This window comes from Hylobates moloch, unplaced genomic scaffold, assembly GCF_009828535.3.
Source record: "Hylobates moloch isolate HMO894 unplaced genomic scaffold, HMol_V3 SCAFFOLD_5, whole genome shotgun sequence".
NCBI classification, from domain to species: Eukaryota; Metazoa; Chordata; class Mammalia; order Primates; family Hylobatidae; genus Hylobates; species Hylobates moloch.
The window spans coordinates 80,306,923-80,317,873 of record NW_026652280.1 but is presented as its reverse complement, the minus strand read 5'-3'; the positions used below and the strand labels follow the sequence as shown (position 1 = coordinate 80,317,873).

The 10,951-nt window shown below is 55.8% G+C and overlaps 1 protein-coding gene and 1 long non-coding RNA gene across 2 annotated transcripts; both read right to left on the bottom strand.

The window, feature by feature from the left end:
* Window positions 1-1,658: 1,658 nt before the first annotated feature.
* On the bottom strand, window positions 1,659-3,917 carry LRRC10B (leucine rich repeat containing 10B). The gene has a single exon (XM_032151835.2). It carries the CDS (start codon window positions 3,675-3,677, stop codon window positions 2,799-2,801), a length of 879 nt encoding a protein of 292 aa, XP_032007726.1. The 5' UTR covers window positions 3,678-3,917; the 3' UTR covers window positions 1,659-2,798.
* A 1,919-nt stretch (window positions 3,918-5,836) lies between these two features.
* On the bottom strand, window positions 5,837-9,761 carry LOC131383609 (uncharacterized). Its single transcript, XR_009213763.1, has 3 exons — window positions 9,641-9,761; window positions 7,416-7,493; window positions 5,837-6,892 (listed from the first exon to the last, which is right to left on the bottom strand). It is a non-coding gene; the product is annotated as an uncharacterized LOC131383609 (long non-coding RNA).
* Window positions 9,762-10,951: the final 1,190 nt, after the last annotated feature.

The following is a 10,951-nucleotide window of genomic DNA, read 5'->3' as shown; positions in this document are numbered from 1 at the left end:
GGTCCTGAGAGCCTCAGGATGGCCCAGGGGACTCATTGCCAGGACTTTGCCCCAACCTAGAGTCCTCAGGTGAGAGCAGCAGGGGAGGAGGTAGAGGAAACAGACCAGACAGAGGGAGGAGACCTGAGCTCACTAATGACAGCAGTTATTGCAGGTGACCATGGCTGCCTCTGCATCCTGCTGCTCCTGTGTCTAAGATTTGCGTGAAAGGAAGGTAGACAAACCCCTTTCAAGAAGTATTGAGCTGCAGCATCAGATCTAAATAAACCCAATTCCTTGGGCCGGGCACGGTGGCTCACGCCTGTAATTCCAGCACTTTGGGAGGCCGAGGCAGGCAGATCACCTGAGGTCAGGAGTTCGAGACCAGCCTGGCCAACATGGTGAAACCGGTCTCTCCTAAAAATACAAAAATCAGCCGGGCGTGGTGGTGCGCACCTGTAATCCTAGCTACTCAGGAGACTGAGGCAGGAGAACCGCTTGAACCTGGGAAACAGAGGTTGCAGTGAGCCAAGATCATGCCACTGCATTCCAGCCTGGGCAAGAGAGACAGACTCCATCTTGGAAAAAAATAAAAGTAAATAAATAAACAAACCCAACTCCTCGTGTACAGATGAAGAAGCTAAGGCCCAGAGGGGTCGTGACTTGCCCAAGATCACTTGGTCAATCGCAGAAGTAGGCCTGGAACCCCTGCCTTCTGATTCTAGGCCCAGGGGTGTTTTCCCTATGCTGTGATACAAGTGGCAGGTCAAGAGGAGAGTCCCCAGTCAGCTGCAGCTCCTACCCCACCTGAGTGATCATCTCTCAAATTACTTTCTCCAAGTTTCTAGACTCCTGGAAGGCCCACTGGCCCTGATGGAACCCCAACAGGGGGAACTCTGGGAGGGACAAGGTCTGCAGCAGCCAGGCCCCAGACCCTCTTCCTCCTTGGGAAGGTGGCAGTCTCCAATCTTCCCCACCCACCACCTCTTTCTGTCCGTTCAAGGCCTTCACTCTCATTTGCAAGCTGACAGCCCCAGACCCATGCCCAGCCTCCTCCTTAGCCAGGGCCCAGCCCCGTGTGCCAGCAGAGCTGCTGGGCAGGGCCTGACCTTTTGGCCCGGTATGCCACTGTTGCCATGGGGATGAAGACCTGGCAGGATTTTCTCCGGGGAGATGGGCCTCCAGGCTTGAGGTTTTACAACTTTCTTCCTTTCTTTAAATCGTTATTTATTATTTTCCTGAACAACAAGGGGAGAAAGAAATGCCAAAACTGAGCAAAAAGAGACTAAGAAGGAGAGAGACAGAAAGAGGAAAATAGAGCCAGAGAGATGGAGGGAGGCAAGTCTAGAGTCATGGAGGGGGTGGAAGGGCAGTGCCAGTGAAAGAGTAGGGAACAATCGGCCCAGCTTGAGGGTGACTCAAAAACATACAAAATCTTCTGCAGAATTAAGCTGCAGGATTCTGCAAGACAGGAAAGCAGCCTCCAGGGGCAAAAGCCACTCCTGATGACAGCACTTGTTCCCTAGACAGACAGCACACAACAGTTGGCAGGGTTGGTCTGACATGGAGCGGGGGGCACGTGGGGCAGGGGCAGTGCCAGAGGGAGTCCAGGGTCCCCACAGCAGTGGGTTCCAGTGCTCCCAGGGATTATAAATAAACAGGCACATGGGAAATGCACATTCTTTCTCCAAGAAATATAATTTATGTTTACGCCAGTTGTTTTTTCTTCTCCCTAAAGAAAACATTACCATGTGGGGCCCCTGCCCCAACAGTGTCCCTGAGTGTCCTTGGCCCTGGCTCCCTCGTCCTGTTATTGCTTGGATGAGGAAGATCTGGCTCTGGGAATCGCAGAGCAAGGCCCCTCTCCTCACCCCCTCGGGGCTGTCCCTGGTGACGGAGTGGAGGTACAGAGTGCCAGTCCCGTGCCAGCCACCCTGGCTGTGCCCATTTAAGGGAAAGGAGAGTGCAGGCCATGGGAGAGGCGCTGAGCAGCCTCCCAGAGCAGAGAGCCCCTCTCTGCGGTGCAGGAGGCCCTGGAGGCACGGTGGCTTCTTTTCAAACTTGACAGCTGGAAGGCTCAGGCTATGGGGTGGGGAGTGGAGGGGGAGCTCTCTCTTCCCAGCAAGATTCCAGGCACATGCTGGGAGGCTGGGAGAAGAGAACAGAATAGGGTGGGGGTGACCCCCTGCCTTCTGTGCCCCATACCAATCTCAGGGGGCCAAGGAGGGAGGTATGTATGATCAGCCCTGGTGGAGGGGTGAGGGCACCTTCGGTGTTGGGGCCCCCATCTATTTCCCACTTCTGTCCTGGGCACCAGCCCCGCTCCAAGCCCCTGCTCCTGGGCCAGGCCCTCCTCGCAAGGGCAGTTGGGACCCACACAGGCACGCAGTCCACCCCAGAGGTAGCGGCTCCTGCCCTAGAAAGGGTGGGCCTAGGAGACTCAAACCCCAGAAAGAGGGAGTGTGTTGGGCGCCCTGCATCCAGACTCAGGGAGACGTGACAATTCTGTGGCCCTCAGTTACCCTGGTTCCAGGAGGAAACTGGTGCCTCTGTTACCAGTGGCTCCATCGGGGACTGGACCCAGCCCAGACTTCTTGGTCTGACAATTGCCCACAGATCAGCCAGGGTATAGTCAGTCCTCTTACTACCTAGGAGTGTCTGAAGATGAGCCCCAGCCCTGCCTGTGCCCCGCAACTCGCCAAAAGTGGCCGCTCCATTGACCTAAGTAGGGGCCCGCCGGTCCCGCAGGCCTAACCAGCCAAAGCTTCCTAGAGCCCCTCCTCTCAGAGTGGCTGAAGCCCATTAGCCAGAACGTAGGCTCAGGTGCCCAGTCCTGGAGCGGCTTCCAGGGCGCGGAGGCTGCCCCCGGGGGCGCCCAGAGCCCGGGAACCAGCGCCGCCTATGAGCAGGTCTTCCTCCTCCTCATCCTCAAAGGCCCGCGCTGGGCGCCGGGGCGGAGGCCGGGGCGTGGGGTCGTCGCGCTCCGCCATGCGCTCGACGGCGCCCTCGCCCACGAGGAACACGGTGTCCGCGACGCGCGGGGGCCCGGTGACGGGGTTGTGGTCGTAGGAGAAGACGCGCAGCGCGCGCAGCGGGTGCAGGTCGGGGAAGCCGCCCAGGCGGTTGCGGTCGAGGTCGAGGATGTGCAGGCGGCCCATGCGCAGCAGCGCGGGCGGGAACTCCTCGAAGCGATTGCCGTAGAGCCAGAGGCCGCGCAAGCCCGTCATGCGCGGCAGCTCGGCCGGCAGCGCGCGCAGCCGGTTGTCGCCCATCTGGAGCGACTGCAGCGCCACCAGGCGCAGCAGCGGCCGCGGGAAGCGCCGCAAGAAGTTGCCCTCGATCCAGAGGCAGCGCAGGCTCTGCAACTGCGCGAAGTCGGCGGGCAGCGCCAGCAGCCGGTTGCCGCCCAGGTAGAGGCGCGTGAGGCGCGGCAGGCGGCACAGGCCGTCAGGCAGGCGCTCGAGCTTGTTGAAGTCCAGCGCCAGGATGCGCAGCTCGCGCAGCTCCTCGATCTCCTCCGGCAGCTCGCGCAGCCCGGTGCCGCTCACATACAGCTTCTGCAGGCGGCTCAGCGCGCACACTGCGCTGGGCAGCCGCCGCAACCGCCGCCCGCTCAGCTCCAGCTGCTGGTCGCCGCTGCGCAGCTGCTCCTCTGCGTCCGACGGCAGCTCATCCGGCGTGGACTCGGCGATGCCCATGGTCACGGGCCCCGGCCGGGGCCGCCGCCACTGCCACCGCCCGGCATCGCCCCGCCCCGGCCGCCCCCCAGCCGCCCCGACGGTGCCGGAGCCGCGCCGGCCCCCGGGCCCCCCGCCCCGGCCTGCCCCCGCGCCGGGAGGGGGGCCGTGCGGGGCCGGGAGGAGGCACCCAGTTGGGACACCGCCGCGCTCCACCGCCCGCCCTCGGGCCTCCCCCGTTGCCTCCGCCGGAGGCCGACTGGCTAGGGTTCGCGCTGACTCGCAGCTTAGCGACCCGTCGCCCTGGCAACCCCGACGCGCGTGCGGCTGCCAATGAGGCGGAGGGAGGGCGGGGCGGGGCGGGGCCAAGGCGCCACCCTAGTGGGGTCCCAGCGCCGGAGCCCGCCCCCTACCTGCCCATCCAGCCCACCGCGGAGCAAGCGCAAGCCGAGAGATTACCCGCCCCCCGGCCAAGCCTGGCACTGAGACCCGACGCCCGACGCCTTTTGGTGTGCGGTTGTGTGCGCCCCAGAGCCGCGGGTTCAAGAAGAAGGCGAAGGAAACGCCTGCGGTGGATCAAAGACTCTGGACTAGAGACTCACAAGGAGGGGCTGAGGGGCGCGGTCACTGCCGGCCATTCACGTCCAGCGGCGTGCGGCCTGCCTACCTGCTGGGATCACTTCAGTATAGTAACTCGAAACAGTGTTACTGTCCGGCCCTTTTCACATCTGCTGGTTTTACCCGGACCCAGGGCTTGGCTCCGCCCCGCTAATTGCCCTACAGCTTCCTCTTTGCTACACTCACACCCCTCTCTCCTGCCAGGATCCCTCCACCGACGCTCAAAGTCTGTGTATGGCTGCAGTGGACAGAGGTCTGGGACACGTGAACGCCTTTTAGCCACCAATCATGGCCACTCTCATTCCATGACTCTTCGTTCGCCTGCTACCACCAGCAGCAGTTCCCCGCTGCCTTCTCCCCCCACCTCCCATCCGGAGCCCTCCTGCCGGAGCTCCTGGCAGAAAAGCACTGGCTGTCACTGGCTTCGAGCCCACGTGTGCCCAGCACTATGCTGAAAGCATTGCATTGGGTCCTTGGCACTGCCTATGAGGTAGACACCCTCATCACCCCGATTTTAAAGATGGAGAAACTGAGGCTCAACGAGGCATGACTTGAGCTGGGTCAGTCTGAGCTGGGTGAAGTGCCCAAGGTCACCCAGCTGATGAGCAGCTGGATTCGAAGCCAGGTAGTGTGACTCGAGAGCCTGTGTTCCTAGCCATAAACCATACCGATAGATGGAAACAAGGGTCACTCCACCTCCAGCAATGAATTTTCTCACAATAGAGCCTCTGATTGTCGGGACAAAGCTACAAAGACAGCGTTATAATCCCACATGAAGATGACAGAAGTGGCCTCACGGGGATTAGGCACTCTGCTTACGGTCACACAATGCATAGAGGTTGCAGCCCGGGAGCCAAATTTTCAGGCTCCAAGCCTCCTGCCTCCTGCCTTCTCTTGAACCTGGCTGGTGTAACCCATGTAACTGGCTGAATGGATTGACTTCAGGACAGCACGCTGCCTTTGGCCTACCCTCATTGCCATCCCCACTGCAGGGGAAGGGGGATGGAAGACAGCCCAAGGGCAGAGAGCAGTTGCCAATGCAACGGGAGGATGGGAACCATCCCCACTGGAATGTAAGCTGCCCAGCCAGGGAGGTTTGGGCATCTCCTTCCCTGCTGGCACAGGCTCTAGAGAATACAGTAGACATTCAGTGCAAATTTTTATTTATTTATTTATTTATTTATTTTGAGACAGAGTTTTCTCTTGTTGCCTAGGTTGGAGTGCAATGGCGCGATCTTGGCTCACTGCAACCTCTGCCTCGCCTCTTGGGTTCAAGCGATTCTCTTGCCTCAGCCTCCCAAGTAGCTGAGATTACAGGTGCCCACCACCACGCCCAGCTAATTTTTGTATTTTAGTAGAGACAGGGGTTGACCATGTTGGTCAGGCTGGTCTCGAACTCCTGATCTCAGGTGATCCACCTGCCTCAGCCTCCCAAAGTGCTGGAATTACAGGTATGAGCCACTGCGCCTTGCTGAAAAAATTTTAACATTAAAAAAAGTGGAGGCAAACATTGCATACAGTGAAATGCATAGATCATAAGTGTCTTCTTGGATGCATTTTGACAAACGTACACACCCCGTCCCATTTCCATCAACCCAAGAGTTCTCTCAAGCCTCTTGCGGTCAATCCCCACCTTGCGAGGCAACTATGATTCTGACCTCTATCCTCATGGATCAGTTTTCCCTGTTCTTGAATTTCACACAAACGAAATTATTCAGCACATACTTTTTTTCAGATAATATATATTTGTTGGATAAATGAATGAAAGGACAGAGCAATAGCAATTCTAATATGGCAAGAGGTGTTAGGGGGTGGACAGATGATGGGGGGACACAGAGGCAGATGTTGCTCTGAGCCAGGAACCAGCCATGCACCCCCATCCTGGGAGAGACTGGCAAAACAAAAGCAGGAATCCAGGCCAAGGTAGAGGACCCAGGTGGAACCCAGACACCAGACCTAGGGTATAGGAGTCTCAGCCCCAACCGGAGGGGCTTCAGGCTCCTCCCAGATGTCACTTAAGTTCCAATCCAGCTCTCTCCCTTCTACTCATTCGGGAGGACTTCTTGGAAGAGGTAAGGCTCTCAGAGACCAGAAAGGTAGGGAATACCCAGCCAGGCTAATGGGATGAGGATGAGTCCCTCCCCCCTGCCCCCAAGCAGTTTCACTTGGGGAACATTGGCTGTGGAGGAGGAGGCTCAGCAGCCCAGCCTCGCCACATGCTCAGGCTGGCACCCAGCGCCAGGCTGCCCTCTTGGGCTCCATCAGCACGGGCAGCACCACATGAGCCCACATGAGCCTCTCCACCCCAGCACCAGCCTGGCAGAGCTTCCTGGGGCTGAGAGCATGGAGGACCAGCCCTCTTCTTTCTCAGAGTCTTTTTCTTGCTCTCGGCAGATCCTGTACCTTCACCTCCCACCAGGCCCTTCTCAGTGGGTAAAGGTAAAATGTGCTGGCGTTCCAGGCCCACGCAGGCTGGCAGTGGGGCAATCATCATGATGAATCACGCTGGCACTGCAGGCACCCGGTCCTTGTTGAGGCGTAACTAATGAATTAGCTTCGCCCCCAGCACGGGGCCTCTCAGCCTTTCCCTACTTCCCAGGAAGGCAGGAAACTGAGACCTGGGAGGGGGAAGCAGGGGAGGAGGGAGGACTCTGTCAGCTCCACGCATGGGTCCCAGACCCTGGCCAGCCCCTCTGCCCCCACACACACTGCAAAAACACCCAAAGTGCAGGTCCCCCAGGGCCCCAGAAACTGCCTCTCTGTTACTAATCATGAGCTATAACTATTAGTGCCCACCCCCAACTCTATTTTTTAAAGGATTTCTTAAAATATAGGAAAAGTGTGGCGCTGTGATAAACACCCCCATGCCCAGTACCCAGCATTGGCAATTGTTCACATTTCATCAAACTTGCTTTAAACCTGTTTTCTTTTAAATAAAAGGAAGAAAACGGCACACGTAATATACAAGTCTCCTTTGTCTCCCCTCCAATGGCCCCATAGGCACTACCGCCCCCTCCACACTGACCCTGCCAAAGTCCCCTCTGGATTCCCGTCCTTGCCTTGGGGCCAGGACCCCCCTGGCTGCTGAATAAGATGATGGGATCTTAGCATCCTAGGTTCTTAGAAAACAAGGATTCAAACCTGTTAGAGCCAACTACATGATGTCAGAGCTGGAAGGGTGCTTAGCTCCTCTGGGAGGTCACAGGCTCTGTTCAATGTCTGCAAGAAGGTAGGGACACTTGTTCCAGAAAAATGCATGGAGGCAGAGACTCACCCAATGATGTGCGCAATTCCCAGGGGTTCATGGTCTCTTGGGTGTCTAGGCCAACCCCTTCATTTGGCAAAAAAGGAAAGCGATGATGTCCTCACCTCATGGCCCACTCCCCTTACCTGCACCAGCCAGAACTTCATTTCCTGCCATCTTTCAGGTATTCATTCAACAAACCTTAAGCACCTACTTCTATGCCTAGGCACTGGGGATTACTATGAATGTAAACATAATAGACAAACCTCCTGCCTTTGTGGAACTTATATTCATGTGAGTGGAGATCATCAACAAAACACGTGTCAGGTCATGATCAGGCTACGAAGAAATAAAGCAGGGAAAAGAAAGGAGGAGGACTGGCTGGGCATGTTGGCTCACACCTGTAATTTCAGTACTCTGGGAGGCCAAGGTGGGCGGATCACTTGAAGCAAGGAGTTCAGGACTAACCTGGCCAACATGGTGAAAGTCCATCTCTATTAATAAAAAATTTAAATTTTAAAAAAAGAGAGAGGAGGACTGAGAAATGTGTGGGGGGTAGGGAGGGGCTGTCATTTAAAACTGAGTGGCTAAGGCCAGGCGCGATGGCTCATGCCTGTAATCCTAGCACTTTGAGAGGCCAAGGCGGGCAGATCACCTGAGGTCAGGGGTTCGAGGCCAGCCTGACCAACATGGTGAAACCCTGTCTCTACTAAAAGTACAAAAATTAGCCAGGGTGGTGGTGGGTGCCTGTAATCCCAGCTACTTGGGAGGCTGAGGCAGGAGAATTGCTTGAACCCAGCAGGCAGAGGTTGCAGTGAGCTGAGATTGCCCATTGCACTCCAGCCTGGGCAACAGAGCTGGACTCTGTCTGAAAAAAAAAACAAAACAAAAAAAACACCTGAGTGGCCAGAGGAGGCCTCATTGAGACCATGGCATTGAGCAAAGATGGCAGGGTACACTCCTGGCAGTGAAGATGGCAGTGCCAAGCCCCTGGGGCAAGAGCATGCCTGGGAGTTTGGGAGCAGCAAGGGGCCCAGCCCAGGAAGCAAGGGGAAGCATGGTGGTCGAGGAGATCAGAGAGAGAAAGTAAGGACTGTGCAGGCCGAGGAGGACCCCTGTCCTTCACGAGGACTTTGGCTTTGACTCTAGGTGAGAGGTCATGGGGGAATGTTGCACACGTTTTAATAGGATCCCTTTGGCTACAGCTGCAGGATATGGGTGTGCGTGTGTGTGTGTGTGTGTGCATGTGTGTACGTGTGTGTGTGCATGCGTGCACGCATGTGTATGTGTGTGTGTTGGGGAAAGGATTTTGTGCAACTTTAACCTCTCTCTTCTTGGTTCTCTCCTACAGGATAATGCTAGCTGTCGTTTACTCAGCACCTACAGGTTGTCAAATTTATTCTTCACAACTGCTCTGCCGAGCGGGTACTATATTCCCCACCCCCTCGGGCTCTACAGATGAAGAAACAGATTAGATTCAGAGAGGTTAAGTAGTTTGAGTTTCAATGTGGTTAAACAGCCACTGCCAAGCTACAAGGTCACACAGCCGGTAAGGGGCGGAACCAGGATTCAAACCCAGTCCATCTTATTGCAAAGCCTGGGCTTTGTCGACTATGTCTCATTGACTCTGTGGGCTGGGAGAAATTAGAGAAACCACCTAGGGGCTCAAACACTCACCCCCATCCTGCAAACAGCAAAAATATTTCTAGGGGTGCCCTACTTGGAGATGTTGATGTTGTCAGAGTGGACAAGAGTGGCTACGAGCCACACCACTTCCCCTTTCCCATCCCAGGCCCCAGGGCTCATATGTTTGCCTAACTAGGGGGTATCCTGAAATCCACAGGGCAAGCCTAGGAACCCCAAATCAGGTCCCATAAGGCAGAACAAAGAGGTCCCCAGGTCCTAGGTCGTCCTAGGCCTGTGATCTGGGCTCAGGGCTTATCTGATACCAAATTCCAGGCAGTCTCTGGCCCACCGTTGGCCTAGAGCCCATCAGTGATAGCCAAACTCACCAGGCTGGCTCAGCCACTGCCAACCTACTCCTCCCATCCTGCCTAAGAAACCAGAGCCCAGGCATGGCCTGGGGATCATATTTACCTGGAACCCTAGCTCTGTGAGTTACCTGCCTGATCTGTTGAAAGCTGAGAGTCCTCCCAGGTCCCCCTCAGAGACGCCAGAGCTGAAGCAACAGAGGCCACGGGAGTGTGAGGAGGGGGAGAAGCTGACTGGTGCCCAAGGCCACATTCCAGAATGTTGTGGATGGAACTCTGACCACTCCAGTGGGTTCTGTTAGGCTATCAAGCTGCAAAGTGGACTTGATGACTCCTTCCTCCTGGGAGGAATGCTGGGGTCATGGCTGGCAGCCGCTCTTTATGTTAATACCTTCTTGAATCCGTGGCCAAATGCAAATCAGATCATCTGCTCCAAGAATACAGATCCAGGTCCCAACCAACACTACCAAGGACTTGTCTGGCCTGGTCCCCCTGGGGCAGAGGCTACTGAGAGTGACCAACTTCTGTTTTTCCCCCCTTCTTCCTGAGCCCTCAGTAAAACTACTTTTCCTAGCCGAGAGGGTAAGACCCTGGGATGACTGCTGGGCTAACAGATGTGGGCAGAAGTGAAACATACCACATCAATGCACAATCCTCCACGCTCTGGTTTTTTTTTTTTTTTTTTTTTGAGACGGAGTCTCGCTCTGTCACCCAGGCTAGAGTGCAGTGGCGCAATCTCGGCTCACTGCAAGCTCCGCCTCCCGGGTTCACGCCATTCTCCTGCCTCAGCCTCTCCGAGTAGCTGGGACTACAGGCGCCCGCCACCACGCCCGGCTAATTTTTTTGTATTTTTAGTAGAGACGGGGTTTCACCGTGGTCTCGATCTCCTGACCTCGTGATCCGCCCGCCTCAGCCTCCCAAAGTGCTGGGATTACAAGAGTGAGCCACCGCGCCCGGCCACGCTCTGTTTATGTACTGTGATGTTAAAGATGGAAAGGATCCTGGATCCCAGAGTCACCACTTGGAGATGAGCTAAGCGTGTTGTACCTGAGCGAGTTAGAGAAAACGCCACACTTTGAGACGAATTAAGAGTCCGTTTATTTAGCCGGCGGCCAAGAGACGGCTAACGCTCAAAATTCTCTCGGCCCCGAAGAAGGGACTAGATTTTCTTTTATACTTTGGTTTAGAAAGGGGAGGGGGGTCTAGTTAAAACAATTTTACAAAAATAAAGTAGGCAAAAAGTTAAAAGGATAAATGGTTACAGGAAAGTAAACAGTTCCAGGTGCAGGGGTTTTAAGACTATTACAAGATGATAGACTCGGGTTTTGGGTGTTATCAATCAGACGAATTCCTGGGAATTGCGGATATTGCTCGCCACAGTATTTTATCAGTTAATTGCATTATTGGATGTGCTGGGAGTCAGCTTGCACAAGTTAAGTCCT